The sequence below is a fragment of the Talpa europaea genome (assembly GCF_964194135.1).
Source record: "Talpa europaea genome assembly, chromosome: 6".
Classification (NCBI taxonomy): Eukaryota; Metazoa; Chordata; class Mammalia; order Eulipotyphla; family Talpidae; genus Talpa; species Talpa europaea.
The window spans coordinates 82,281,256-82,309,143 of record NC_140072.1 but is presented as its reverse complement, the minus strand read 5'-3'; the positions used below and the strand labels follow the sequence as shown (position 1 = coordinate 82,309,143).

The 27,888-nt window shown below is 36.6% G+C and overlaps 1 protein-coding gene across 1 annotated transcript in view; it reads right to left on the bottom strand.

The window, feature by feature from the left end:
- Positions 1-27,601, bottom strand: part of LOC311171827 (phosphatidylinositol 3,4,5-trisphosphate 3-phosphatase TPTE2-like) — a gene marked incomplete at both ends in the record, with an annotated part of 88,236 nt that extends 60,635 nt beyond the window's left edge. Inside the window, 2 exons of the mRNA XM_084234874.1 lie at positions 25,550-25,639; positions 27,555-27,601. Coding sequence (XP_084091000.1) covers positions 25,550-25,639; positions 27,555-27,601 — 137 coding nt within the window. The remainder of the gene's footprint in view (positions 1-25,549; positions 25,640-27,554) is intronic.
- Between the last annotated feature and the right edge of the window lie 287 nt (positions 27,602-27,888).

Sequence of the window (27,888 nt, the reverse complement as noted above, 5' to 3'; positions counted from 1 at the left end):
ATTGAATGACAAGGAGGACACCAATTTCCTAAATGTATGGGATGCAGCAAAAGCAGTAATAAGAGGAAAATATATAGCAATAGAGGCTCACATCAAGAAACAAGAAAGAACTCAAAGAAACAACCTAATCTCGAAGCTCAAAGATCTAGAAAAAGAACAAAAAAACCCCAAAACCAGTAGAAGAAAAGAAATAATAAAAACCAAAGCAGAAATAAATGAAATCGAAACTAAAAAAACAATCCAAAAGATCAATGAAACCAAGAGCTGGTTCTTTGAAAAAATCAATAAAATAGACAAACCCCTAGCCAGGCTCACAAAGGAAAAAAAAGGGAGAAAGCACAAATAAACAGGATCATCAATGAAAGAGGAGAAATCACAACGGACACTGCAGAAATCAAAAGAATAATCAGTAACTACTATGAACAGTTATATGGAAACAAGTTCAACAATCTAGAGGAGATGGACAAATTCCTACAACTCTACAATCACCCAAGCTAGATGAAGAAGAAATAGAACACCTAAACAGACCAATTACAAGCAGCGAAATTGAAATGGTAATCAAAAACCTCTACAAAAACAAAAGCCCAGGACCTGATGGATTTACAAATGAATTCTACCAAACATTCAGAGACGAATTAGTGCCTATCCTTCACAAACTCTTCCAAAAAATTGAGAAGGAAGGGAGAATACCAAACACGTTCTATGAAGCCAACATTACACTATTACCAAAACAGAACAAGGACAAAACAAAAAAGGAAAACTACAGGTCAATCTCCCTAATGAACACTGATGCAAAAATCCTCAATAAAATTTTAGCTATCAGAATCCAACCATGTATCCATAAGATAATTCATCACGACCAAGTAGGATTCATGCCAGGGACACAAGGATGGTTCAACATCTGAAAACCAATCAACGTTATCCAACACATCAACAAAAAGAAATATAAAAAACACATGATAATATCAATAGATGCTGAGAAAGCTTTCGACAAAGTGCAACACACATTCATGATAAAAGCCCTTAAAATTCTTGGGATATAAGGAACATACCTCAATATCATCATAAAGGCCATATATGACAAGCCAACAGCCAGTATCATTCTCAATGGTGAAAAGTTGAAAGCATTTCCATTAAGATCTGGAACAAGACAAGGATGTCCACTCTCACCACTGCTTTTCAATATAATACTGGAAGTCCTAGCCAGAGCAATAAGATAAGAGAAAGACATAGAAGGAATCCAAATAGGAAAAGAAGAAGTCAAACTATTACTATTTGCAGATGATAATATACATAGAGAACTCCAAAAACTCCACAGAAAAACTAATTCAACTCATCAATCAGTTCAGTAAAGTGGCAGGATACAAAATCAACACGCAAAAGTCAGTAGCCTTCCTATACACAAACAATAAATCTGAAGAAGAAGAAATAAAAAAAACCATCCCTTTTATTATCAAAACAAAAAAAAAATCAAATACTTGGGAATAAATCTAACAAAAGAGGTAAAGGACCTATACAAAGAAAACTATAAAACACTGTTAAAAGAAATAGAAGAAGACACAAAGAAATGTAAAGACATCCCCTGCTCATGGATTGGAAGAATAAACATTATTAAAATGGCCATCCTACCAAAAGCATTATACAGATTCAATGCTATTCCAATAAAAATTTCAATGTCATTCTTCAAAGAAATAGAACAATTATTGATGAAATTCATATGGAATCACCAAAAACCCCAAATAGCCAAAGCTCTCCTGAAAAAAAAAAGAAGGGAATGGAGACATCACACTCCCAGACTTCAAACTATACTACAAAGCCATAATCATCAAAACTGCATGGTATTGGAACAAGAACAGACACACAGACCAATGGAATTGAATAGAAAATCCAGAAATAAACCCACAGATTTATGGTCAACTAATCTTTGACAAAGGAGCAAAGACTATGCATTGGAGCAAAGAAAGTTTGTTCAATAAATGGTGCTGGGAAAACTGGGTCGCTACATGCAAAAGAATGAAGCTTGACCACTACCTCACACCTTACACAAAAATCAACTCAAAATGGACTAAAGAACTAGACATAAGACCTGAAACCATAAAATACATAGAAGGAAATATAGGCGAAACACTACGTGATATGTACATCAAAGACATCTTTACAGACACATCACCCAAAGCAGTGATAGTGAAGGCAAAGATCAACAGATGGGACTACATCAAATTAAAGAGCTTCTGCACAGCAAAAGAGACAATAACAAAAACAAAGAGAAACCCCACCGACTGGGAGAACATTTTTGCACACAACACTAATGATAAAGGACTGATCACAAAAATCTGCAAAGAGCTGATGAGACTCAGCACAAACAGAAAATAATCCTGTCAAGAAATGGGCAGAAGAGCTAAAAAGAAACTTCTCTGAAGAGGAAATGCAAATGGCCAACAGGCATATGAAAAAATGTTCAACATCACTTGTCATCAGGGAAATGCAAATCAAAACTACCATGAGAAACCATCTCACACCAGTGAGAATGGTGCATATTAAAAAAACTGGGAACAACAAATGTTGGCGAGGATGAGGAAAAAAAGGAACTCTCCTGCACTGTTGATGGGAGTGCAAACTGGTCCAACCACTATGGAGAGCTGTGTGGAGATTTCTGGACCTACTAAACATACAGCTTCCATATGATCCAGCAATTCCACTCCTAGGTATTTACCCAAAGGACACAGAAACATCAATTCCAAAGAGCACCCCTATGTTTATAGTAGCACTGTTTACAATAGTTAAGCTTTGGAAACAACCCAAATGCCCAAAAATAGATGACTGGATCAAGAAGATGTGGTACATATATACCATGGAATATTACTCAGCATTCAAAAAAGATAAACTCATGCAATTTGCAGCAACATGGATGGCGCTGGAAGGGATCATGCTCAGCGAAATAAGCCAGAAAGAAAAAGAAAAATACCGGATGGTCTCACTCATAGCAGGAATCTAGAAAACTTAAATAAGGGACCAGGAAAATGAATAACTATAAGAAAGTGAAAATCAAAATCAACAAACAACTATGAACCAGAGACATTTTATGGGGGGTGGGGAGCAGGGCGGGGAGGGATTGGGGTCAAAATAAGGGGATTGCAATTGTATGGGGAATATAAAAATAAAATTTATTTAAAAAATACATAAAGTCAGCTATTGGTAGACTTAAGGAAACAAAAAATCTGAAATAAAAGACATTTGTAAATTCATTTGTATATTTATGAACATGAAAATATATTAATGTCATTAAGTTGTAAGCTTATTTTAGAAGTTAGCTAAATGTGATACCATATATATAAAGAAAAAATATTTGCCTCAAGAATCTAGAAGGGCATGTAAAGTATAATTATGGGTGAATTTATTGCTTGTCTCTATTTTCTGGTTTTCCTTATAATGAACTTCTGTTATTTTTTGTTTTTAACATAAAACTTATTTATGGTGTTACAATTTTAAAAATACTTTCTCACACTATCAACATTTTTCTTTTTTTACAACATCCAGCAGATTATTGTAGATAGCATTTACAGATGAATGATCTAAGTTTAACTTTAGACTGACTGGATGTAAGATGCACCTGTAAGAATGGCCCACATCAAAAAGACCAGAAATAAATGCTAGTGCAGGCGTGAAGAAAAATGAACCTTTGTATGTTGCTGGTGTGACTGTAGACTGGTCCAGCCTTATGGAAAACAGTAGGGAAGTTATTCATAATATTTAAATAGATTTTCCATACATTCCAGCAATTCCACTTTTAGGTATCTACCTGAAGAATGCAAAAACACTAATTAGAAGGGATAGATGCACTCCTATGTTCATTGCATCTCTATTTGCAAGAGCCAAGCTATGGAAACAACCAAAGTGCCCAATGACAGATGAGTGGATAAAGAAGATGTGATAAATATACTCAATGCAGTACTACTCAGCTATGACAACATAGATGGAACTGGGTGGGGGCATTATGCTAAGTGAAGTAAGTCAGAAGGAGAAGGAGAAAAACAAATATTGGAATGTTGCACTTTAGAAAAATGGGGGTGGGAGAAGTCAGTCAAAACCAAACCAGTAACTGTCTTTAGAATTAAGTTACCATCAAAATCAACAAAAAACTATGAACCAGAGACAGTTTTTGGGGAGTGGGGGGCGGGAGGGGAGGGATTGGGGTCAGAATGGGGGGGTTGCAAATGTATGGGGAATATAAAAATAAAATTTATTATTAAAAAAAAAAGTATTAAGTTACCAGGGGCCTCCCTGGTGGCGCAGGTGGTTGAGTGCTGCGCTGTGAAGCTGTCCACAGCCTTTGCAGTGCCGGTTCGATCCCCGCTGACCTTGGAGCAACCCCCACGGTGAGCAGACCTTTCCTGTCTCGCCCGCTGCTCCCCTCAGCAGTGTATTTCATCAGTCTGCCTGTTCTGTTTCCTGCTCTGTCTCTGGTGAATCCTCTCACCCTCCTGCGCATCTGGCCTGTACCCCGGTTCTTGTACTAAAAAAAAAAAACTTCTAAGGTGACATTTAAAAAAAAAAAATTAAGTTACCAAAGGAGGGGAGGGTGGAAAGCAAAGTGTAGAGGGATCCAATGAGCTGTGGTGGAGGATTATGGATGCTGTGGTGGTGAACATGAATGGTAACATACATCTGAAGAGGTGTGAACCTGCACCCTGGGTCACATGAAGTGTTGTAAACCAATGTTACCTCAATGAAAAGCTTATGAAATTTTAAAAAAATAGAAAAGAAAAAAAATATTAAATTTTAAAAAATCTGTTAAAGTCAGGTCTTACTCCAAATCTAATATCATCATCCCCTTGGTCAGTGTTTCTCATAGGGGCTACTACAAATACCATCCATATCTATACAATAAGCATTTGTAATTAAAAACAATGAAAAAATCACTATCTTGTTTGGAGGTGGTTAAAAAGATGGAAATGCTTGCCTTGCTCAATGTATTCAAATTTTGTCCCAATCCTGGACAACCTCATTGCAGAAAATGTGTAGTTATTATGCAAAATATAGAATAATTGGCAGCATGAATTCTTTATTGATGACTCATGATAAAAAGAGAAAATGAACATTCATGGGTAATTTGAAGAATTATTTGTACGCATTACTTGCCCCTTTATTTTCCAAGTAGCCTTTGCTAGACAGCAAAAAAAAAAAAAAAATGTAATTGATCAGTTAATTTCCTCTTCTGCACAATTGACTTCTCTAGCATTAATGAAAACTGGTATATGGTTATCCTTTTTTTTTTTTTTTTGCATAGATGAACCGGGTTGTAGGCCAGAGATGAGGGGGGGTGAGAGGAATTCTCTAGAGACAATGGGGAGCAGCACAGGCGGATTTACTGAACTACACTGCTAAGGGGAGCAGTGGGCAAGACAGGAGAGGTCTGCTCCACCATAAGTGGTTTAGCTCCTTGGCCGGGGACTGAACTCAGGCCATACCAGTGATAGTGCTGAGACTTAAACCCTAGGCCAACAGGGAGGCCCATGGTTACATTTTAAACTGATAGAAAGGCATAAGAAAAATCTCACCAATATTCCTGCAGTTCAGATAGGTGATTTTAACAACATATGGTTCCCTTGCCATAAGCACATGGTAAAAATACCTTCAGTTCAGTGCAAAGGGAAGTAATCTCAGTGAGATTATAGAGAAACAAGTCAAAATTAATAAATTCTACTGAGCATGTTTGGTTTTGCTATCTGTCCCATTCTCTCATAGACAAAAAATACAAAACTAGAAATTAAAAAATATCCAGAAAATGAGAAAAGAACATAATTAAAGAGTAAGTAGCATTCTGCATTTCTCTATTAAGAAAGAGACTGTGATAAAATTACTTTCTACTACAGAAATTTTCAAATGAGAAGAATATTTCTGAATGTGCTGAAATATTTTCTATGAGCATAGAATTATCTGCAAATTCAGTCAGAGTCCCACCCAAACTTTTAATAACTTTCCACAGTTTTCCTTTTCTTACTTGCCTCAGCACAAACCCTATCTTCTTAAAGATGAAGGATCTACCAACAGCTTCCTCCCTCCAAACTTAAAACTGACTTACTCGTGTAAACTGTGAATGTAAACATCTTCATCACCATCATCAAGCCTGGACAGTTGATCCATTATACTTTCAACACCAACAAACACAAAGATTTATTATTAGGGATTTGCTGCATGGAATGGAGCTATGAAAAATTCATTTGAACAAAAAGAACTTGACTTAAAGTCTTATGACTTAGTTCACTGGAAGATTTAGAAAGAATTTTAGAATATTGTCTAGAAAACTATTCCCATGCATAGCTCCAAGACTGAATTTTGCATATTCCCCCACCCATTTCTTCCACTTCCTCTGTCATTCTTGCTAATACAAGAACTCCATGACTAATTGGATTTCACAAATTTCAATATACCCTCTTCCTCTCTATATATATTTATATCTCACATTTTACTGGTGTCTTCAACACAGGTTATGTTTTCCGACTCATGTGGATCACATCTAAAGGATTAAAAATGCTCATAGTAAAACTCCATATATTTTTCTAGACTTATTTTTCAATGCAAATTAGTTACCATTACTCTATAATTCATAATCTAGTTGACCTTTAAAAATAGTATCTTAATCAGTTATTTGAATCCTGTTATTTATTTTTCCCTAGAAATGAGGCTTTATACATTTGTAAAGAAAATCTGAGCCCTGTGGACAAAAAAATTTTAATGACTCATGTTCATGTACATTTTTTTTTTTATTCCTGAACCCCTTCCGGAGGTCAACACCCTACTTTCTACAATAGGTTTCTCTCCTCTTTTGATCCACTTTGGTAGTCTTATAGATAGGCTTTATAATATCCTCCTAAGGGTTTGACTGCCACTAAGAGTAACAAACAGATGAGCAATAAGAAACATTCGTCGCATGACCTGTTTCTCTTTTATCTAACTAGATCCCCAAAAAAGAGTTATTTATAAATACTACAATGAAAAGTTTAGAAAGTGGCAAAGACATTGTAATATCTGGATGTTCCTGAAACTGAACCTCCCAAATTTCAATCTCTTCTGCTCTTCCTCCTCCTTTCCCTCTTCCCCATTCCTCTCCTCCCCCTCCTCTCATCCATAATTATATATGTACACACACACACATATATATATATTTGGATCTATCCATCTATATTTAGATCTCACATTTTATTGGTGCCACCACCAAGAATTCCTGTTGTTGATTCGGAAAATTCAGTGCTGAAGGAATAAAAAGGTACACAAATATCACATGAATTTCTAGATTAAATCCTTCAAATTAGCTAAAAATACTCTAACTTATAAATTAATTTAGCCTCTAAAAATTCCCATGTGAATCAGTTATTTGAAAGTTGATGTCATTTTCTCTGAAATGAGGCTTTTTTATGTTTGTGATGAATATATATGAATACTATATATTTCTTTTATCACTTTTCATTTTTGCACATATATGCATTTTCATCTGGGTGATAGTCCTCATACAGTTCCCACCATGCTTGTTTTGGTCCTACTGCTTTTTCTCCCCGCTGTAGTGTGTTCCTGGTTTATAGTTGCTTGTTAATTTTGACTTTTACTTTATTATAATTAGTCTTTTTCCTGGTCCCTTATTTAGGTTTTTTAAAATCCTGCTATGAATGAGACCATCAGGTAGTTTTATTTTTCTTTCTGGCTTCACTGAGCATGATCCCTTCCAGCTCCATCCATGTTGCTGCAAATTCCATGAGTTTATCTTTTTTGATTGCTGAGTAATATTCCATTGTGTATATGTACCACATCTTCTTGATCCAGTCATCTAATTTTGGGCATTTGGGTTGTTTCCATAGCTTAGCTACTGTTAATAGTGCTGCAATAAACAGAGGGCTGCAGGTACCCTTTTTGAATTAAGGTTTCTGTGTCCTTTGGGTAAATACCTAGGAGTAGAATTGCTGGATCTTTAGCAGATTGAGGAACCTCCACACAGCTCTCCATAGTGGCTGGACCAGTTTGCACTCCCACCAGCAGTTCAGTAGAGTTCCTTTTAATCCACATCCTGGCCAACATTTGCTGTTTTTTTTAAATATGTGCCATTCTCACTGGTGTAAGATGGTATCTCATTGTAGTTTTGATTTGCATTTCCCTGATTACAAGTGATGTTGAACATTTTTTCATATGCCTGTTGGCCATCTGCATTTCCTCTTTGGAGAAGTTTCTTTTTAGCTCTTCTGCCCATTTTTTGACTGGGTTATTTACTTTTTGTTGAGTCTCGCTAGCTCTTTATAGATTTTTGTGATCAGTCCTTTATCATTAGTGTTGTGTGCAAAAATTTTCTCCCAATCAGTGGGGTGTCTCTTAGTTTTGATTATTATCTCTTTTGCTGTACAGAAGCTCTTTAATTTGATGTAGTCCCATCTGTTTATCTTTGCCTTCACTATCACTACTTTGGGTGATGTGTCTTTAAGATGTTACTGAGGTGTATTTCATGTAGTGTTTCACCTGTATTTCCTTCTATATCGTTTATGGTTTCAGGACTTATGTCTAGTTCTTTAATCCATTTTGAGCTGGCTTTTGTGCATGGTGTGAGGTAGTAGTCAAGCTTCATTCTTTTCCATGTAGCAACCCAGTTTTCCCAGCACCATTTATTGAACAAACTTTATTTGTTCCAGCGCATATTCTTTGCTCCTTTGGTCAAGATTAGTTGACCATAAATCTGTGGGTTTATTTCTGGATTTTCTATTTGGTTCCATTGGTCCATGCTGTCTATTCTTGTTCCAATACCATGCAGTTTCGATTAGTATGGCTTTGAAGTATAATTTGAAGTCTGGAAGTGTGATACCTTCATTTTCTTCTTTTTTTCAGGAGAGCTCTGGCTATTCGGGGTTTTTGGTGGCTCCATATGAATTTCATGTGATGAATATTTTATATCTGTCAAAAAGTTAATGACTCAAGATTTAACTATGATTCTTTACTACTATTCCTGACTCAGTATCTAACATCATTTCTAGTGGAATTTATTAAAATTAATTTCAATATGTAGGAACCCATTGCTCTTGAGCAATCTAATCTCTAGATTCTTTAGTCCCTCTACCACATCTGTACTCTTTAAGAATCATGGATGCCTTTCCTGCGCTGCAAATCTGAGTCAGTGGCTCCATCCATATTGATGAGTTTGGGTTTGGGGCATCAGTCTCACACAGAGATAGAACTCTGGAAGATTATGATAGATCTAGGCTTACTAGTGCCACTGTTTTCTGCTGAGGCCTGTTCTGCTCTCTGTCCACCATGATTATTATGTATATTTTATAAATTTCTTTTACACTCTTTCCTCCAAATAGGTTTTACTCCTCCCTTAACCTACTCTAGTATAGTCTTATATAAGGCAATCTGACCATTTCTAAGAGTTTAGCTGCTAGTAACTAAGGGTTAACTAAGAAGACCCTTTCTATATAGTGTGTCTTTTTCAAAGGACAAGGAATATTACATAGAAAAAGAAGTTTTGAGAGGATTTGCACCCCTAAGTGAACACCCCAAATTTCAAATCTTTGCATGTATATTTATGTATTTGCATGGATGTGTGTGTTTACATGTGTATCTATTCATCATATCTCACTTTGCAGAAGAGTATCCTTCGGAGGCTGAGGGTGTGAAATCACTCCAGGCAGTGCTAAAGGATTACAAACAAAAATAGTTAGCCATCATGTGACCTCTAGACTCACTTTTTAAGTTCAAATTAGCTAAAATTTCTCCTTATCTTATAAGCTGATTCTAAGAAAATTCACATGGAAATCACTTACCTAGAATCTAGTAACTCATTTTCCCCAAAACAATGCTCTATGTGTTTATAGTAAGTGTTTTAGACTATCAAAAAAGTTACCAACTCAAGAGTTTAGTATAGTTCTTTACTGCTAAACCTCACCCAATGGATAAAAACTTTTGTGATAGAATTGGTACTTCAAATTCAACTTGAATTAGCAGGCACATGTTCTTCTTCTTCTATCTAATGAACTTCCTCTCAAGTTCCTCCCTCATTCCCTTGCTTGCACTTATCATGATACTTCATGTCCCTCCACATGATCATGGGTTTGTGTTTCGGTTATCAGTCTCACTTGGTGACAGAACTCTGGAAGGTAATGGATAGATCTAGACTCATTTGCTCAATACTTTCCTGATGTATTTTCTGCTCTGATCCTTTTCCACCACTCTTATTAGCTATATTTTATGACTTTCTATTATATGTTTTGCTCTAAATAGGTTATTCTCCTCCCTTGACCTTGCAATCTGATCATTTCCTAAGAGTTTAGCTGCCATAATTAATGGTAAAGACTGAGAGTAAAAAGACCCAATCTAAATTGTGTGCCCCTTTGTCAACCTCAAATTCAAAAGACAAAGAATATTAAATAAAAACAAAGTTATGGGAGGATTTGCTCCCAAAGCAAGCATCCCAAATCTCAAATCTTTGCATATGTATGTGAGTCTGCATGAATGTGTGTGTACATACATATATATATTCTTATTATACATATATAGTATATATATTCTTCATATATCACTTTGCATTATTGTGTCCTTCAGAGGTTGATGGTGTGAAATCGCTCCAGGCAGTGCTAAAGAATAAAAAAACAGACATAGTTAGATATCACATGACCTTTATCATCACTTTTTAATTCAAATTAGCTAAAATTTCTCTTGATCTTATAAACTGACTCTAAGAAAATCATATACAGGCAATCTGATCATTTTCTAAAAGTTTAACTGCAAATCACTTACTTGAAATCTATTATCTCTTTTCTCTGTAGAAATAATGCTCTATAGTTTGTAATAAATACTCTAGACTATCAAAAAGTTAATGACTCAAGAATTAAGTATAATTCTTTTTTTTAAAAAAGATTTATTTATACAAGCACTGGGTACAGTCAGAAGCGTGGGAGGGTGAGAGAATTCATCAGAGTCAGAGAGGAGAGCAGAGCAGGCAAGGAGCAGCGGGCAGCAGGAGAGGTCTGTGCGCCATGTGGGACCCTCACCTGGCAGGTGGGGATAGAACCGGCTCTGCAGAGGCTCAAACACTGTGCCACCGGGGAGACCCTAAGTATAATTCTTTACTGCTAAACCTCACCCAATGGTTAAAGCCTTTTGTGATAGAATTTACTTTTCAAATTCAACTTGAATAGCAGGTGCACATTCCTATTCTACCTATTTCCCTGCCTATAAAGTTCCACCCTCACTCCCTTGCTTGTACTTATAACTGTCTTTCCAGGTCCTTACACAGTGTCAAGTAACTATGGGCCTGAGTTAGGACCCCCTCCACATGATCATGTGTTTGGGCATCAGTCTCACAGAACTCTGGAAGTTAATGAATAGATCTAGGCTTACTAGCTCCATACTTTCCTGATGAGACCTGCTCTGTCCCTGTCTACCATTCTTATCATTTATATTTTATAACTTTCTATTTTATTCCTTGCTCTAAACAGCGATTTCTCCTCCCTATACCTACTTTATTATAGTCTCATATACAAGCAATCTGATCATTTCCTAAGAGTTTAGCTGCAGTAACTAATGGTAAAGACTAAGAGTAAGACACTATCTAAATTGTGTGCCTCTTTGTCAAACTCAATTCAAAAGACAAAGAATGATACCAAGAAAAAGAAGGTTTGAGAGGACTTATTGCCCAAAGCAAACATTCCAAATTCCAATCTTTGTATATATATGTTAGTTTATATATTTGTGTGTCTACACATGCATTTATTCATCATATCTCACTTTGGAATAGAGTGTCCTTCAGAGGATTCTGCTGTTACTTCACTCCAGGTAGTGCTAAAGGATTAAGAACAGACATAGCTAGACATCACATGACTCTAGATTCAACTTTTAAGTTCAAATTAGCTATAATTTATCTTGATTTATAAACTGACTTCTAGAAAATCCACATGCAAATCACTTACTTGGAATCTAGTATCTCATTTTCCTAGAAATAATGCCCTATATTTTGTAATAAATACTCCAGATTATCAAAAAAGTTAATGAGTCAAGAATTAATTAATTGTAGTTCTTTACTTCTAAACCTCACCCAATGGATAAAGTCTTTTGTGGTAGAATTTACTTCAAATTCAACTTGAATTAACAGGTACATGTTCTTTTTCTACCTAACTCTCTGCCTCTCAGGTTCCTCCCTCACCCACTTGCTTGCACTTATGACTAGCTTTCAAGGTCCTTACACAGTGTCAAGTAACTTTGGGCCTGACTCAGGGACTTGCTGCACATGATCATGGGTTTGGGCTTGGGGCATCAGTCTCACTCAGTGACAGAACTCTGGAAGGTAATGGATAGATGTGGACTTATTAGCCCCATATTTTTCTGATGGGGCCTGCTCTGTCCCCTTGTCCACCACTATTATTAGCTACACTTTACTTACTATAAGTAGCTCTATCTCCTTCCTTGACCTACACTAGTATAGTCTCATATACAGGCAATCTGATCATTTCCCAAAAGTTTAACTGTTAGACCAAAAGTGAAGGTTCTCTTTATATTGTGTGCCTCTTTGTCAACTTCAGTTCAAAAGACAAATAATAAAGCTGAGAAAAAGAAGTTTTGAGAGGACTTGTTCCCCAAAGCAAACATTCCAAATTTCAATCTTTGTATATGTGTGTGGGGGTCTGCATGGATGTGTGTCTGCACACATATTTATTCATCATATCTCACTTTGCATTAGAGTGTCCTTCAGTAGTTGATGGTGTGAATTCACTCCAGGCAGTGCTAAAGGATTAATAAGACATTATTAGACATCACATTACTCTAAATTCACTTTTTAACTTCAAATTAGTTAAAATTTCTTTCTGACTCCTAGAAAATCCACATGCAAATCACTTAGTTTGACTCTTGTATCTCATTTCCCACAGAAATAATGCTCTATGTGTTTATAATAAGTATTTTAGACTATCAGAAAGGTTAATGACTCAAAAATTTAGTATTGTTCTTTACTGCTAATCCTCACCCAATGGATAAAAACTTTTGTGATAGAATTTACTTCGAATTCAACTTGAATTAGCAGGTACATGTTCCTATTCTTCTACCTAATTCCCTGCCTCTCAAGTTCCTCCTTCACTCCTTTGCTTGCACTTATCATGACTGTCTTTCCAGGTCTTTACACAGTGTCAAATAACTATGGGCAGGGACTTACTCCACATGATTAAGGGTTTGGGTTTGGAGCATCAGTCTCACTCGGTGACAGAACTCTGGAAGGTAATGGATAGATCAGGACTAATTAGCCCCATAGTTTCCTGATGAGGCCTGCTCTATCCCTGCCCATCACTCTTATTAACTTTACAAACTTTCTGTTACATTCCTTACTCTAGGTAGGTCTATCTCCTCCCTTGACCTACTCTAGTATAGTCTCATATACAGGCAATCTGATCATTTTCCAAAAGTTTAATTGTTAGACTAAGAGTTAAGACACTTTTCATAATGTGTGCCTCTTTGTCAACCTCAATTCAAAAGACAAAAAATAATACTGAGAAAAAGAAGGTTTGAGAGGACTTGTTCCCCAAAGCAAACAACCCAAATTTCAATCTTTGTATATGTGTGTGTGGGTCTGCATGGATGTGTTTCTACACACACATTTACTCATCATATCTCACTTTGCATTAGCATGTTCTCCAGAGGCTGATGGTGTCATTTCATACAAGGCAGTGCTACAGGATTAAGAACAGACATAGTCAGACATCACATGACTCTAGATTCACTTACGTTCAAATGAATTATAATTTCTCTTGAACTTATAAACTGACTTAGAAAATCTACATGTAAATTATTTACCTAGTGTTTCATTTTCCCCAGAAATAATGCTTTATATGTTTGTAATAAGTATTTTAGACTATCAAAGACATAAATGAGACAAAAATTTAGTTCTTTACTGCTAAATGTCACCCAATGGGTAATAGCCATTTATGGTAGAATTAGTTTCTAATTCAACTTGAATTTGCTGGTATACATCCTACTTCTTCTCATTTCCTGTTTCTTGCATTCCTTCCTAACTCCTTTGCTTTCATTTATCATGGTGGTTTTTCAAGGTCCTTATGCAGTGTCAAGTAACTATGGACCTGAGTTAGGGACTAACTCCACGTGCTGATAGGTTTGGGTTTGGGGCACCAGCCTCACATGGTGTTTGAACTTGGAATAGCAAGTGACAGGTATTTTATGTCACATTTCATTGGTGGGGCCCTCATCGATTTCTGATTTCCATTCATTCAGGGCTTTGCTAAAGATTTAAAAAGTACATCTTTAGAAATCACATGTAATTCTAGACTTACTTTTTTTTCATTCAAGTAGTTACAATTACTCTGCAACTTATTAACTGGTTGATCTTTCAAAATTCATGTATACATCACTAAGCTGAATATGGTACATTTTTTTTTACTAGAAATGAAGCTTTATATGGTCATAATTAATATCTTAGACCTGTGAAAATAATGATGCATCAAGATTTAAGTAAAGTGCTTTACTATCCCTCTAATTCCAGTGTGTAACGGCTTCTTGTAATGGAATTTATTCCAAATAAATCGAATTATTTCAATTTAACACCAGTTTGTAGTGTACATGCCTCTCACTCCATCTAAATTCCTGTTTCTCAAGCCACCATCACCTCCTTACTTTCACTTACCATGGTCATCCTTCCTCCCCCTCAGACAGGGTTGAGAACTACAGGACTAAGTCAATGGCTTCATCCAAAATGAAGGTGGATTTTCATTTAAGGACCACCTTATATGGTGACAAAGCTCAGAGGGTATGGGAGAGATAAAGAGACTCCTCGTTTTCTGCTGAGGTGTCTTCTCTTCCCAGTTCACTGCTATCATTCTCCTTGTTTCCATATAGGACTCTCTCTTCACTAGTTTTATCTTATACATTGAACATTATTTCACCAACATGTATATGTTGAAGTCTTCTCTCCTTTATCTCAGAAAATCACCTTATTGAAATTAAGGCTGCCACAGAGATAATAAGTTAAGATATAGTCACACTAGAATTTAGGGTAGGCTCCTAATCTAATCTGTTTTCCTTATACAAAGGGAAATCATGGACACAGACACATTTACAGGAAGAGTACCATGTGAAGGGTAAGGCTGAGATTAGAGTGATGAGTCTAGATACCAAGGAATAACAAAGACTGACAGCAACCATCAGAAGCCAGAAGAAAGGCACAGGATTGTTTCTCCCCCACAGTCCTCAGAAGGAACCAACTCTGCCAACACCTTCATGTAATCTTCTAGCCTCTAGTACTGAGTCAGTAAATACCTGTTGTTTAAACCACTCAGTTAGTGCTCTGTCACTACAGCAAATGAAGACAGGCCATTCTGGTAGATTCTCAGGCAATCTGACACTTTTCTAAGACTTCTGGCTGTTAGTCATTCAGCTAGAAAGAAGATGACTTTGTCTTCTGACCTATTCCTCTTTTATACAACTAGATTAAAAAAAGAAAGACTATTACATAGAGAGGTTGATACTGCAAATGCTTAAGAAACAGCATCCAAGGAACTCTGTATTGAATATTCTCTCTGTGTGTGTGTGTATGTGCGTGTGTATCTTTAGCTATACATTTTACCTTTCACTGACGACTTCCTTATTGTTTACTGATGTCAATTCTCTTGGATCAGCACTAAAGGAAGAAAATGTAGAAGATCAAATACCATGTGACCTCATAGGCTTACTTTCTTCATTCAAATTAGCTACAATTTCTCTATAACTTATAAATTGACTGAATCCTAAAATATTCATGTGTGATTTGGTTATTTGGAAATAAGTATTTAATTTTTCCCTAAAAAAATTTTTATGTGATGGTAATGAAATTCTAAGGCCTGTGAAAGATTCCATAATGGATCAAGATGCTAAAAAATTTCTTTACTACTCTAACCCCAATTGCCTTTTGTGTTTGGATTTATTTCAAACTCAAGTGCAGTTTGTGGCACTTAACCACTTACCCTATCTAATTTTTTGATTACAGGTCTCCCCATCACTTCCTTACTCTTTATGCTTCATGGATACCTTTCCTGCTCCTAAGATAGTGTCAACTAACTGTAGGCCTGAGTCAGAGGATCCCTCCAATGCGATGGTAGATTTGGGTTTGGACACCAGTTTTACATAATGGCAGAACTCTGAAGAGTGAGGGATACATACTGGTCTATTAGCTCCTTTATTTTCTGCAGAGGGCTACGCTGCTCCCTGTCCACTGTTACCACCTCTTTAATTCCAGTAGTATCCTCTCCTCCCTTGGCCCATTCTAACAGACTGCCACACAGAGATATTCTGATAGTTTACTAAGGGCTTTGACTAGCTGTCCTTGACGTTCATAGACAGACCATAGACCTCCCATAGACCATGGTTCTCCCACCTTTGACCTAATACTTCTTTTTCCATCTAGATCTAAAAATAGAAAAATTTACATGCAGAAGCTGACAGGCTATCATGGAAATTCTATATAGTCACCAATGCTCCAAAGAGAAGTTTTCCCACTAACATGATAGAAAATAAACTGACCCATTATTGACATTCTGGCTCAAGGACACTGAGGAGTCTACTAAAGCATTCTTACTTCTCCCAAAGAACAACACTATTTTATATGTGTGTGTGCGTGCATACATATATCTATGCATACATATTTCCTGATAGAAATTTCAGCCAAGATAAGTAAAGTAAGTCATACATGAAAAATCCTGAGGAACATATGTCAGGAACTGAAGGAACAGTGTTGGGTTACTCTGGGGACCTGCAAGTCAGCCCTGGGGTATGGGTTTTATACATGTACTGAAAACAGAATGAAGTAAGCAAGGAAGAGGCAGCAATGATGATTTAATGTCCTTCCTTTCTTCCCATTTTCTCTACCATTTTGGTCATCGCTGACTAAATTTGGAAAGTTAGCAAGCAAGAAAGAGACACACAGTCACAAGAGTGTAAAGATGGGATGGATAGGGGATCCAGGTGACAGTTGGTGAAATGATACAGAAAGAATGGAAAGAAAATGCCAGAACAATAAGAGTTTTAGTGGTAAGGGCTAGTTCCAGATCACTATTTGGTAGGACAGAAACAAGTAGTTAAATGAGGATCTGCCTAAATTATGGTTACAAGATTCTATGAATTGGAAGTATAGCATATGATTAGAATTATTCTTCCCTATAAATCTTTTTTTTAAAATAGACTTTACCTTCTAGAACAAGTTTTAATTTATAGAAAAAATTAAGTGGAAGGTACAGAAAAGTCCCCTATCATTGCTTTCCCCACCCCATTTCTCCTTTTATTATCGTGTATACTTCTGATAGATATTACTACCAATGAACCTATATTGATGCATTATGGTTAACTAATATCCATAGTTGACATTGTTGTTCACTCTAAGGGTCTATTGGTTTTACCGAATGTATAATGAATGTTATGTATCCACCATTAAGCATTATACTGATTTCACTAAAAATCCCCTGTGCTCTACCTATTTCTTCCCCTACCACCATCCTAACTTCTGGAATCGTTGATGTTTTTTTTACTGTCTCTACAGTTTTACGTTTTCCACAGAAACAGATCATTGAAATCTTACAATATTTATCTTTTTCAGGCAGCTTTCACCTAGCATTTAGGCATTTAAGACCCCTCTATTTCTTTTTTGTGGCTTGATAGTTCATTTAATTTTTAAATTGCAAATAAGATTTCATTATATATATATATATATATATATAGGTATCATTGTTTACCTATATACCTATGATATTTTGGTTGCTTTAATTTTGAGAAATTATCATAAAGATGCTATAAAAATTTGTGTGTGAATTTTTTATATAGTTTTTACATCCTTCTTCATTTTTGTACAATGTATGCTTTTTCATCTTGGTTATAGTCCCTGTGAAATTCCCACCACCCATTCACCCATGCACCACCACCATAGTCCCTTGTGCTCTTCCCACCCCTTTTTGATCCTAATCCCTCCTGTAGAATGTCTCTGGTTTATAGTTGCCTGTTGATTTTGATTTTTACTTTATTATAATTACTTTTTTTTTCCTGATCCCTTATTTGGCTCATCTACATTCCTCCTAAAAGTGAAACCACCTGGTATTTTTCTTTTTCTTTCTGGCTTATTTCACTGAGCATGATCCCTTCCAGCTCCATTCATCTTGCTGCGAATGGCATGAGTTTACCTTTTTTGATTGCTGAGTAATATTCCATTGTGTATATGTACCACATCTTCTTGATCCAGTCATCTATTTTTGAGCATTTGGATTGTTTCCATAGCTTACCTATTGTAAATAGTGCTGCAATAAACGTAAGGGTGCAGGTGTTCTTTTGAATTAATGTTTTTGTGTCCTTTGAGTAGATACCTAGGAATGGAATTGCTGGATCATATGGAAGCTCCATTTTTAGCAGTTTGAGGAACCTCCATATAGCTTTCAAAAGTTGTTGGACCAGTTTGCACTCCCACCAGCAGTGCAGGAGAATTTCTTTTTCTCCACATACTGGCCAACAATTGTTGTTGCTACTTTTTTTTTTTTTTAATATGTTCCATTCTCACTAGTGTGAGATGATATCTCATTGCGGTTTTGATTTGCATTTCCTTGATTACAGTGATGTTGAACATTTTTTCATTTGCCTGTTGACCAATTGCATTTCCTCTTTGGAGAAGTGTCTTTTTAGCTCCTCTGCCCATTTTTTTGACTGGGTTGTTTACTTTGTTTTTGTTGAGTTGTGTAAGCTCTTTGTAGACCTTTTACATCAGTCCTTTATCAATTGTATGGAGTGCAAATATTTTCTCCCCATCTGTGGGGTGTCTCTCTTGCTGTACAGAAGCTTTTTAGGTTGATGTAGTCCCAGCTGTTTATCATTTCCTTCATTGTCTTTGCTTCTGGGTATGAGTTCTCAGATGTGTTTCTGAGATGTATGTAATGGATTGCTGTCCCTGCTTTCCCTCAGGTCTATTTTATGGTCTCAGGTCTTTTTTTTATCAATTTTGAATTGGTGTTTGTGTGTGGTGTGAGGTAGTAGTCTAGTTTCATTCTTTTGCATGTAGCAGTCTGGTTTTCCCAGCACCATTTATTAAATAGACTACTGTTGTTCCAGGGCATAATCTTTGCTCCTCTCATAAATTAGTTGACCATAGATGTGTGACTTTATTTTTGGGTTTTCAATTCAATTCCATTGGTCTGTGTGTCTGTTTTTGTTCCATATACTCTGTTCTTTTGATCTGTTTTTTCTTTTACCAATACCACACTGCCCTGATTACTGTATTTTTATATTAAAACTTTAGCTGAACTATTTACAATAAGTACAACCTGGAAACAACCCAAATGCCCCAAAATAGATGACTGGATCAAGAAGATGTGGTATATATACACAATGGAATATTACTCAGCAATCAAAAAAGATAAACTCATGCCATTCGCAGCAATGTGGATGGAGCTAGAAGGAATTATGCTCAGTGAAATAAGCCAGAAGGAAAAAGAAAAATATTGGATGGTTTCACTTATAGCAGGAATATAGAGGAACCAAATAAGACATCAGTGTAAAAAATTAATAACAGTACAAAACACAACAAAGCAAAAACAGACAATTATAAATCAGAGACATACTGCAGGGGAGGAGGCGGGAGAGGGATCAAAGGGAGGGAGGGAGGAGCACGGGGACTGAGGTGATGGTGCACGGGTGCACTGGGGAAGGAAACTCTATGGGGACTACACCTGAGGGGGTGGGAGGAAGCAAATATTGTTTAAAAATGAACAATGATGTAAAATACTAAATTAATAATAGAAAATAAAATAAAAAAAAAGACTTTAGCTGAGTAATTTGCAGCAACATGCATGGAGCTGGAAGGGATCATGCTCAATGAAATAAGCCAGAAAGAAAAAGAAAAATACCAGATGGTCTCACTCATAGCAGGAATTTAGAAAACCTAAATAAGGGACCAGGAAAAAGACTAATAAAGTAAAAATCAAAATCAACAAGTAACTATAAACCAGAGACACACTACATGGGATGGAAGGTGGTGGGGAGAAGGGAGTAGGATCAAAACAAGGGGCGGTGAGAATTGTTTCTTTTGTTTTTGTTTTTTAATTTTTTTTTTTACAATTTATTTATTTATTTATACAAGAACCAGGGTACAGGCCAGATACGCAGGAGGGTGAGAGAATTCACCAGAGACAGAGCAGGGAACAGAAGAGGTAGATGGACGAAATACACTGCTGAGAGGAGCAGCGGGCGGGACAGGAGAGGTCTGCAGCGACATGTGGGACCCTCCCTGGCCAGCCAGGATCAAACCAGCACTACAGAGACTGCCGACAGCCTCACAGTGTGGCGTTCAACCACCTGTGCCATCAGGCGAGGCCCAAGGCGGGTGGGAATTGTAAGGGGGCGATAACCAAGATGAAAATGCATACATTGTGCAAAAATGAAAAATGATGTAAAAATATATATAAAAAAAGACTTTAAATGTGTATTAACAGTCCTTTGATCTTTCTTCTTTAATATTGTGTTGGCTATTCTGCATCTTTTGCATGTCCATCTTTAGAGTCAATTTAATGATATCCAAAAAATAACTTGTCAAGCTTTCGGGCTTGATTGCATTGAATTTACAAGTTGAAAGAAATGACATCTTGGCAATACTAAGTGTCCCTATCTATTAACATAGATAATCTCTCCATTTATTTATTTTATTTCATGAGAAATCTGTGGTTTTATAGATCCTATTCATATATTGTTAGAGTTATACTATTTCATTTTTGTTTTATAAAATTAAACTAATACAAATGCTATTGTACTTTTCATTTCAATTTCCACTTGTTCATTACTGATGTACAATGATTAACCTTGTGTCCTGCAACCTTGCAATAATGCTTATTCATTCCAGAAGTTTATTTGTTAATTTTTGGGGGTTTTCTACACAGATAATATATGTCATCTGTGAAAAAAAAGTCATTTCTTCCATTTCAATCTTCATAATTCTAATTCCTTTTTATTGCATTATTTATGATTTACAGTATGATCCTTAAAAGGAACAGCTTGGGGGGCATTCTTGCAATGCACAACTATCAAGTATAATTATACTACAAGTATAATGATAGCTGTGTAGATGTTCTTTATCAAGTTGAGGAACTTCCCCTCTATTCCTGGTTTTCTGGGCATTTTTATTATGAAGAAGTGTTTGATTCTGTCAAATTTTTTTTTCACCTATCGATATATAATTTTTCTTCTTTATCCTGCTGATGGAAAGAATAACATTAATTTACTTTCAAGTACTGAGGCAGCTTTGCCTACTTGGGGTGATTCCAAATTTGTCTTGCTGTATAAACTGTATACTTATACAGCATAAATACAGTATATAAACTTTATATAAATTATAGGATTAAAGTTGTTAATATATTCCTTAGAATTTTTGTCTATATGCATAAGAAATATTGGTCTGTGGTTTTCTTTTCTTGTAATGTCTTTCTATTCTCTGGAACAGGATTTAGAGAATTTATATCATTTGTTCCTTAAATGTTTGGGAGAATTGACCAATGAAAACATCTAGTTCTAGTTTATGTTTTAAAAGATTAGTAACTATTAATTCAATGTCTTTAACAAATAAAAGTCTGTTCAGATTATCTATACCTCTTTTATGAGTTTTGGTAGTGTCTTTAAAGAATTACTGTTTCCCATAAGTTATCAAGTGGGCACTTGTTCAGAATATCCCATTGTAATGCAACCTTAGATCTGTCAAAAAAGCATGACCTACTATCCTACAGCCATCAAAATATGGACTAATAGGCCCTCCCCTGGTGGTGCAGGCGGCTGAGCGCAGCACTGTGAAGCTGTCCATAGCCTCTGCAGTGCTGGTTCGATCCCCACCTGGCAGGCAAGGGTCCCACATGGCGCAGCAGACCTCTCCTGTCGTGCTCACTGCTCCCCTCACCAGTGTATTTCGTCAGTCTGCCTGTTCTTTTCCCCTCTCTGTCTCTGGTGAATCCTTTCACCTCCCATGAATCTGGCCTGTTTCCTGGTTCTTGTATAAATAAATAAATAAATCTTTTAAAAAAAAAAAAAGCATGACAAGACAAATTCAAGTCTTTACTACTAAACTTAACTCCTATATGTAATTGCACTGAAATGGAACTTTCTTTTTTTTCCTTCTCTACTTATTATTTTTATTGACATAAGCTTTAAAGTTAAATTTTCCCCAAAATTTCCTCAAACCTCAAAATGCAACTTGAGTTTGTAGGTACACATTATTCCAGCTCTTCTAATTTCCTGATTATCAAGTTCCTCTATCACATCCTTAATCTCTATGTATTATATGTCTTTCCTGGTGCTCACTTGGGTTCAAATAACTGCAAATTTGAGGCAAGACTTTCCTAGAATATGGTGATTTAAGTTTGGAACACAAGCTTTAGATAGCAACAGAACACTGGAGGGTGATGGACAGAGTGGAAGTCTACTACCTCCATTCATTTCTGTTGAGGGTGCCTTTGCTTCCTGCCCACTGCTGCCTCCTCCTTGCTCCAAGTAGAATTCTCTCTTCAGTTGGCTCACTTTAGTCAAGTCTCACACATGCATTCTGATACGTTCCTAAGAGTTTTGGCTATCAGTTACTAAGGATTAACAAACAGACTATGAATAAAGAGTCTCCCTCAATAACCTGTGTTTCTTTCCACCTAGACCCCAAAAAGAAAGTAATTTAACTATAGAAACTATTATTGTCATTGATTCTCATACTATCTTTCACCACTCAGATCAGTCAAATCAACTTACCCCTTTCTGTCACTGAAGTCAGAGCCTGGTGGAGAGACATCCATAACTCTGCCAAAGAGTAAAAATAAATCAGACATTTGAGAAGTTAATTGGCTTCTTTTTCTTGACAGCATTTAAGGATATAAAAAAGGAAAATTATGAGGAAACATGACAGAACCTAAAAACAGTTTCAGTATATAGGGGTGTGTGTGTGTGTGTGTGTATGTGTGTGTGTATGTGTTGTGTGTGTCTCTCATGGAAAGGGGAAGGAATGAAGGGAAGCCAGAAATAAGGGAGGAAAGGAAAATGGAGGGAAGGAGGAAGGAAGGAAGATAAAGATGATGGAAGAACATTCATGATTAAATCTTGCTTCTTTCCCATTTTGTCAACCATTTGTAAACTCTGAAATCAACTTGGGGTACATGAAAGAGACCTGAAAGCATAGGGATGGGGGAGGTGAATCCAAGGGACAAGCAAAGAAGGGATACAGAAAAAGAAGAAAATAATGCCAGAACAATGAAAATTCCAACAACAAGGGCTAGCCCTTGGTTACCATTTTGTAGAGAAGAAATAACAAGGTAGTCAAGGATGACCTAAATGACCTAGGACATTTTTCTGAATTGAATGCAGAGCATGTATTCAAAATGGTGGTTTTTTCCTTTTATCTGAAAACATTTTAAAAGGATACATGGTTATGTTATCTAAAATCAAGACTTTTTATCACCAAACCACTAACTTTGGTAATGTAATCTCTTTACAACTTCATTTCCTTATCTATAAGACACAGAAAATTCACTTTGTACCTGTCAACTTTATAAAATCACATTGAATATCCACCATTTCACAAATATTACTGGTTTTTACATAACCTATTCTGTTCACCAAATACTGAGAATAATCAGTATGTGAAACAATATAAAGTAAAACATATTTTAAATTTCAAAGATACTTTAAAATCCTCATTAAAGTAATAGTCTCAATAACTTCCTAGAAAATCTTGGGTTCCTATCCAGAGGATAGACTTCCTCCCCAAACTACATAAGTCAAATTGAAGTATAGATCCCAAAAAAGTAATAACACACCCTGCAAGACTCCAGAGGAGTGATAGCCATCCCTTAAGTGGTAGACAGACTGAGGAGAAGGGCTGCCAGGCATAGTCTTGAGAGGCTCAGAGGGAAGGCAAATTATAAGTTCAGTATTTACCTTTCCCCTGAGTTGCTTGGAAACAATCACTGCCTTTCTCAGTAGAAACCAGGAGCACCTACCCAGATGTACCATAATTAGGATAAAATTAGGGTAGCATTAGGTTAGCTAATGAAAACAGGGAAGGGTGGAAAGACAATCCTAGACCTTCACATACACAGAGACACACACACTCACATACACACACACACGCACACACACTTCAAAGCCTCAGGTGACAATGTAGGGCAGCTATCTCCTCCAGTGCTTTTTTTATCCAGGACAAACCCTGAATAGAGGCCATGCCTGGTCATAGTATTTCATGACTCCTGAGATTCTCTGTCCCTGCCTCATCACCTCCCACCCTGTTAAACTTACTGAGAAAATACACATTAGCTTTCAATGGGTACTAGCTTCCAAAGAAGGTAATTTTATGATGCCTTAGGCAAGCAGGTGACTTTTGCTGAGATAACAGCCTCAGACTGAGAGAGTACTGAGCAAATCTTTAGTTCTTTCCTAATACCAGTTCCAGACAGGGGCACCAAGAGCTACAAGGAATGTGAGCTCACGAGTCAAAATAACTAGGTACCTGAGGAGTATGTGACTGAAAAAGAAGTACAATGAATTGAACAACATATGCCATCTGAAGCAGAACTATATGAAGAGCATACTGACCAATATTTTGAAATAAGCAGGAGAAATACAATTAAAGCTAGAAGATGTTAGTAACATGAAATGAAAATAGAAATCATCAGGAAAAAATGAAGGCAATCTTATTTGTAAAAGTATAATTATTGAAATAAAGAATCAATTCATAGGATAAACAGTATTTTAGATGCATGTGAAAGGCAAATTATTATAGTTTGGCACTGAGAGATGAAATTTAAAAACTCTCCCAGAAGCTAGTAGAAAAAAGTCAAGAAGATATACAAAAAAAAAATTGTCAATCAACAAGGAGGAAAAACAGGTATCTGTATCTGGATTATAAACATCTACAGATAAATGTAAAAAGAAATAAATAAGAGGAGAAAAATAATAAGGATAAATTTCCAAGGATGAAGGGAAGAATATCATAGAAATGATATTGTATCTAACACACATTTAAATGGCATTTAATAAGTGCCAGATATCATTCTGATTTATCACAAAATATTACTTCAAATGACCTCATTACAACCTTTGAGTTAGTCATTGTTATTAGTTTTATCCAATACATAGATCCTGAATATTCATATATTTCTCACATCCATGATGCTGATTTGTAAGCTATGAATTTCACTAATAAAAATCCACTTGTGACCTGTACTGTGGTAGCTAAGAATGCTCTAGGCATTGGTTGAGATGAGACAAGAAGCCCTTGTTGTGGCCATCCCCTAGACAGGGCATCTTCCACTAGGAGATCTGTCATTCTTAGAAGAGAAGCTTAATGTGTGCGTGACTGGTACCTGCTTGTTATTACTTGCATACTGCCTAACCTGTGGTATTGTTAAGGAAATTACAGGCATCAATTAAGTCTTTAAATTGTGAGTATAATTTACATTTACTATGAAAGAGGTACTCATGTATTCCCTATTCTATTAACCAAGACGGAGAATTATTTTTAAAATTAGTAAATTTGAGTCTTCTCACTTACTTATTCGCTTTTAGACGCAAAAACGAGGGAGACATTTTCCTTAATTTCTTCATGATATTGTCTTGTAGTTGAATTAGATCTACAATTAATCTAAGAAAAGAAAAAACACATGTGAACTTTATACATAATGTGTTCAAAACACATATGATATTCCCCTAATTAGAAAGTCACACACAGAGCTTACTAGGTATAATTAACATTTCTAAAGTCTTGAGTCCACAAACTTATGAAATCTATAACTCTGTGCAATTTTATCAATCCTGAGAAACAATCTGAATTTGCCCCTAGGAGTTTAGTCTAAGAAATAAAGAAAAATGTTTTTTGAATGGTTAATAAAATTTTGAATGGTTAATAAAATTAAATAAAATTTATTTAATTATTTAATTAATTACATTAAATTAAACTTACAAAGTACTGGACACTTCAAAGATTTCCTAAATGGGATCCAGAGAGTGGAACAGAACCCACTTCAAACCAATTTTACATCATCATGGTGATTTATGACATTTCCATCCTGAAATATTCTATAGAGAAAATCAAAGGCACAGGAAAGCAGAGGTGTACCCCTCAACATTTCAGAGCAGATTGATGTCATGCAAGGAAACTGAAAGTCACTGAAGAAGGAAAAGACATTGCCAAGTTAGCAAGTAACTTTATTTCTACACTGAAGCAGCCAGAAATGTGCCACAAGCACCAAATTCTGAGCAAGGGGAAAAAATGAAAAACATGTTTTTTTCCAAAACAGTGTAATTTGAGCATAAATGTTGATTATGAGTTTGGGGCTTGGGGGTCAGACACCCATCTTTAAGGAATACCAGCTCATGAGCAGTGGGGGTGTTACAGGGCAGCCCTGATACAAAACGGGTTGCCTGACTGTGGGTCCTCACCCGCGCTTAAAAGGACTTATCAATACTCTACTGCAGGCACACACAAAAGGTTAATAAAAGGTTTATTTACAAGGGAAGGGCAAATGAGGAAATATACAACTCAGGGAGAAAAGTGGGAGACAAAGTTTTAAATGCGTCCTACCCGATCCGCTGATTTGGAATCCCAAATGGCTCTCTGAGAGTTGGCTGCAAGCCAGGAGCCGTGAAGCCAGGAGGCGAGCGAGAGAGCGAGAGCAACCCCTAGGCCCATGTGTTTGGTTTTTATACCAAACCTGGCTGCTTAACTCCACCCTCATGTTCTAGCAACCTTCCCTTTAGTGGTGATGGGATTTGTCTTTCCCAATGTCCTGATGGCTTTGGTCTGGAGTGGGGATGGAGTCCACAAAGCCTGTATGGAATTAGCTGAGGACATCCTTTCCCTCTAACAGGGGTAGGAACCCTAAAACTCCAAGGCTATGCCCTTCTGTTCCAGAGATGACTCAGAGAACAAGGGCAGGCTAAGGGAGAGGAGAATTTCTGGTCATTACCTCCTCCTTGCAAGCCTGATCCACTTGCAGATAAGGTTGCTTTATCCTAGGTGCTGCTGCTGGGAAGGGGTGGGGCACAATGGCGGCAAGGCACAGGATTTTGTGACTTGGGTTCAACTTTTCCTAAGTGAGAGAGAAGTTTACTCAAGATCCTGGTAGCAGCTTTCTTTCCCATTGCCTTTCAGAATATTGCTTTTTCCTTTTCAATTGTCCCAGACAAAATCCCTTATTAGACCACCTACAAGGTTATTACTGTATGGTCAAACATTGGCCAATGCCAATTCTCCTTCCCCCTCCCACCTCCCTGAGGAGAAGGGGGCTCTAGGAGGTTCCTGGGAGGGGAAAGGAACATTAATTGGTGCTCCTCAGAGTTGAGCACAGAACAAACCTTTCTCTTTCTGAGGCCCAAAGTCTCCCATCCTGCCAGGTTTCTCTACCCTTCCTCCTTCACTCCACCTGCCAGCTCTCACTCTAAAATGTTAAATTCTTCAAATTCACTGTGGGGATAAGAGGGCAACATTAGCTGACATTGAATGCAGAGGACGAGATGTGTTGCCCTTGTCTAGAGACTCCCCATGCCTACATCTTTACCTGGTGCTGGGAACAAGCCAGTACAGGACTAAGAACTCTGTATCCATGGCAACTCCAAACAAGAGATTCCAAGTGGTCATGAGATGGGGAATACAATGATCTCGGTTTCAGAGTGCCAGGTTTTAAAAACAGATGCTGTTCTCTTTAAATATGGGTGCTGAGGGGGAAGGGATTCCAAGATCAAAAGATCCCAGGATAATAATTTCTTGCCTGTTACTTTTTCTTGTTACTTTTTCCTGTTCTTTTTCCTGTTACTTTTTCTAAATGATGGAGATAATTCTTATATATTCTTATTCTGACTGTTACATTGAACTTTCGGCTTCCTCTGTAGGCT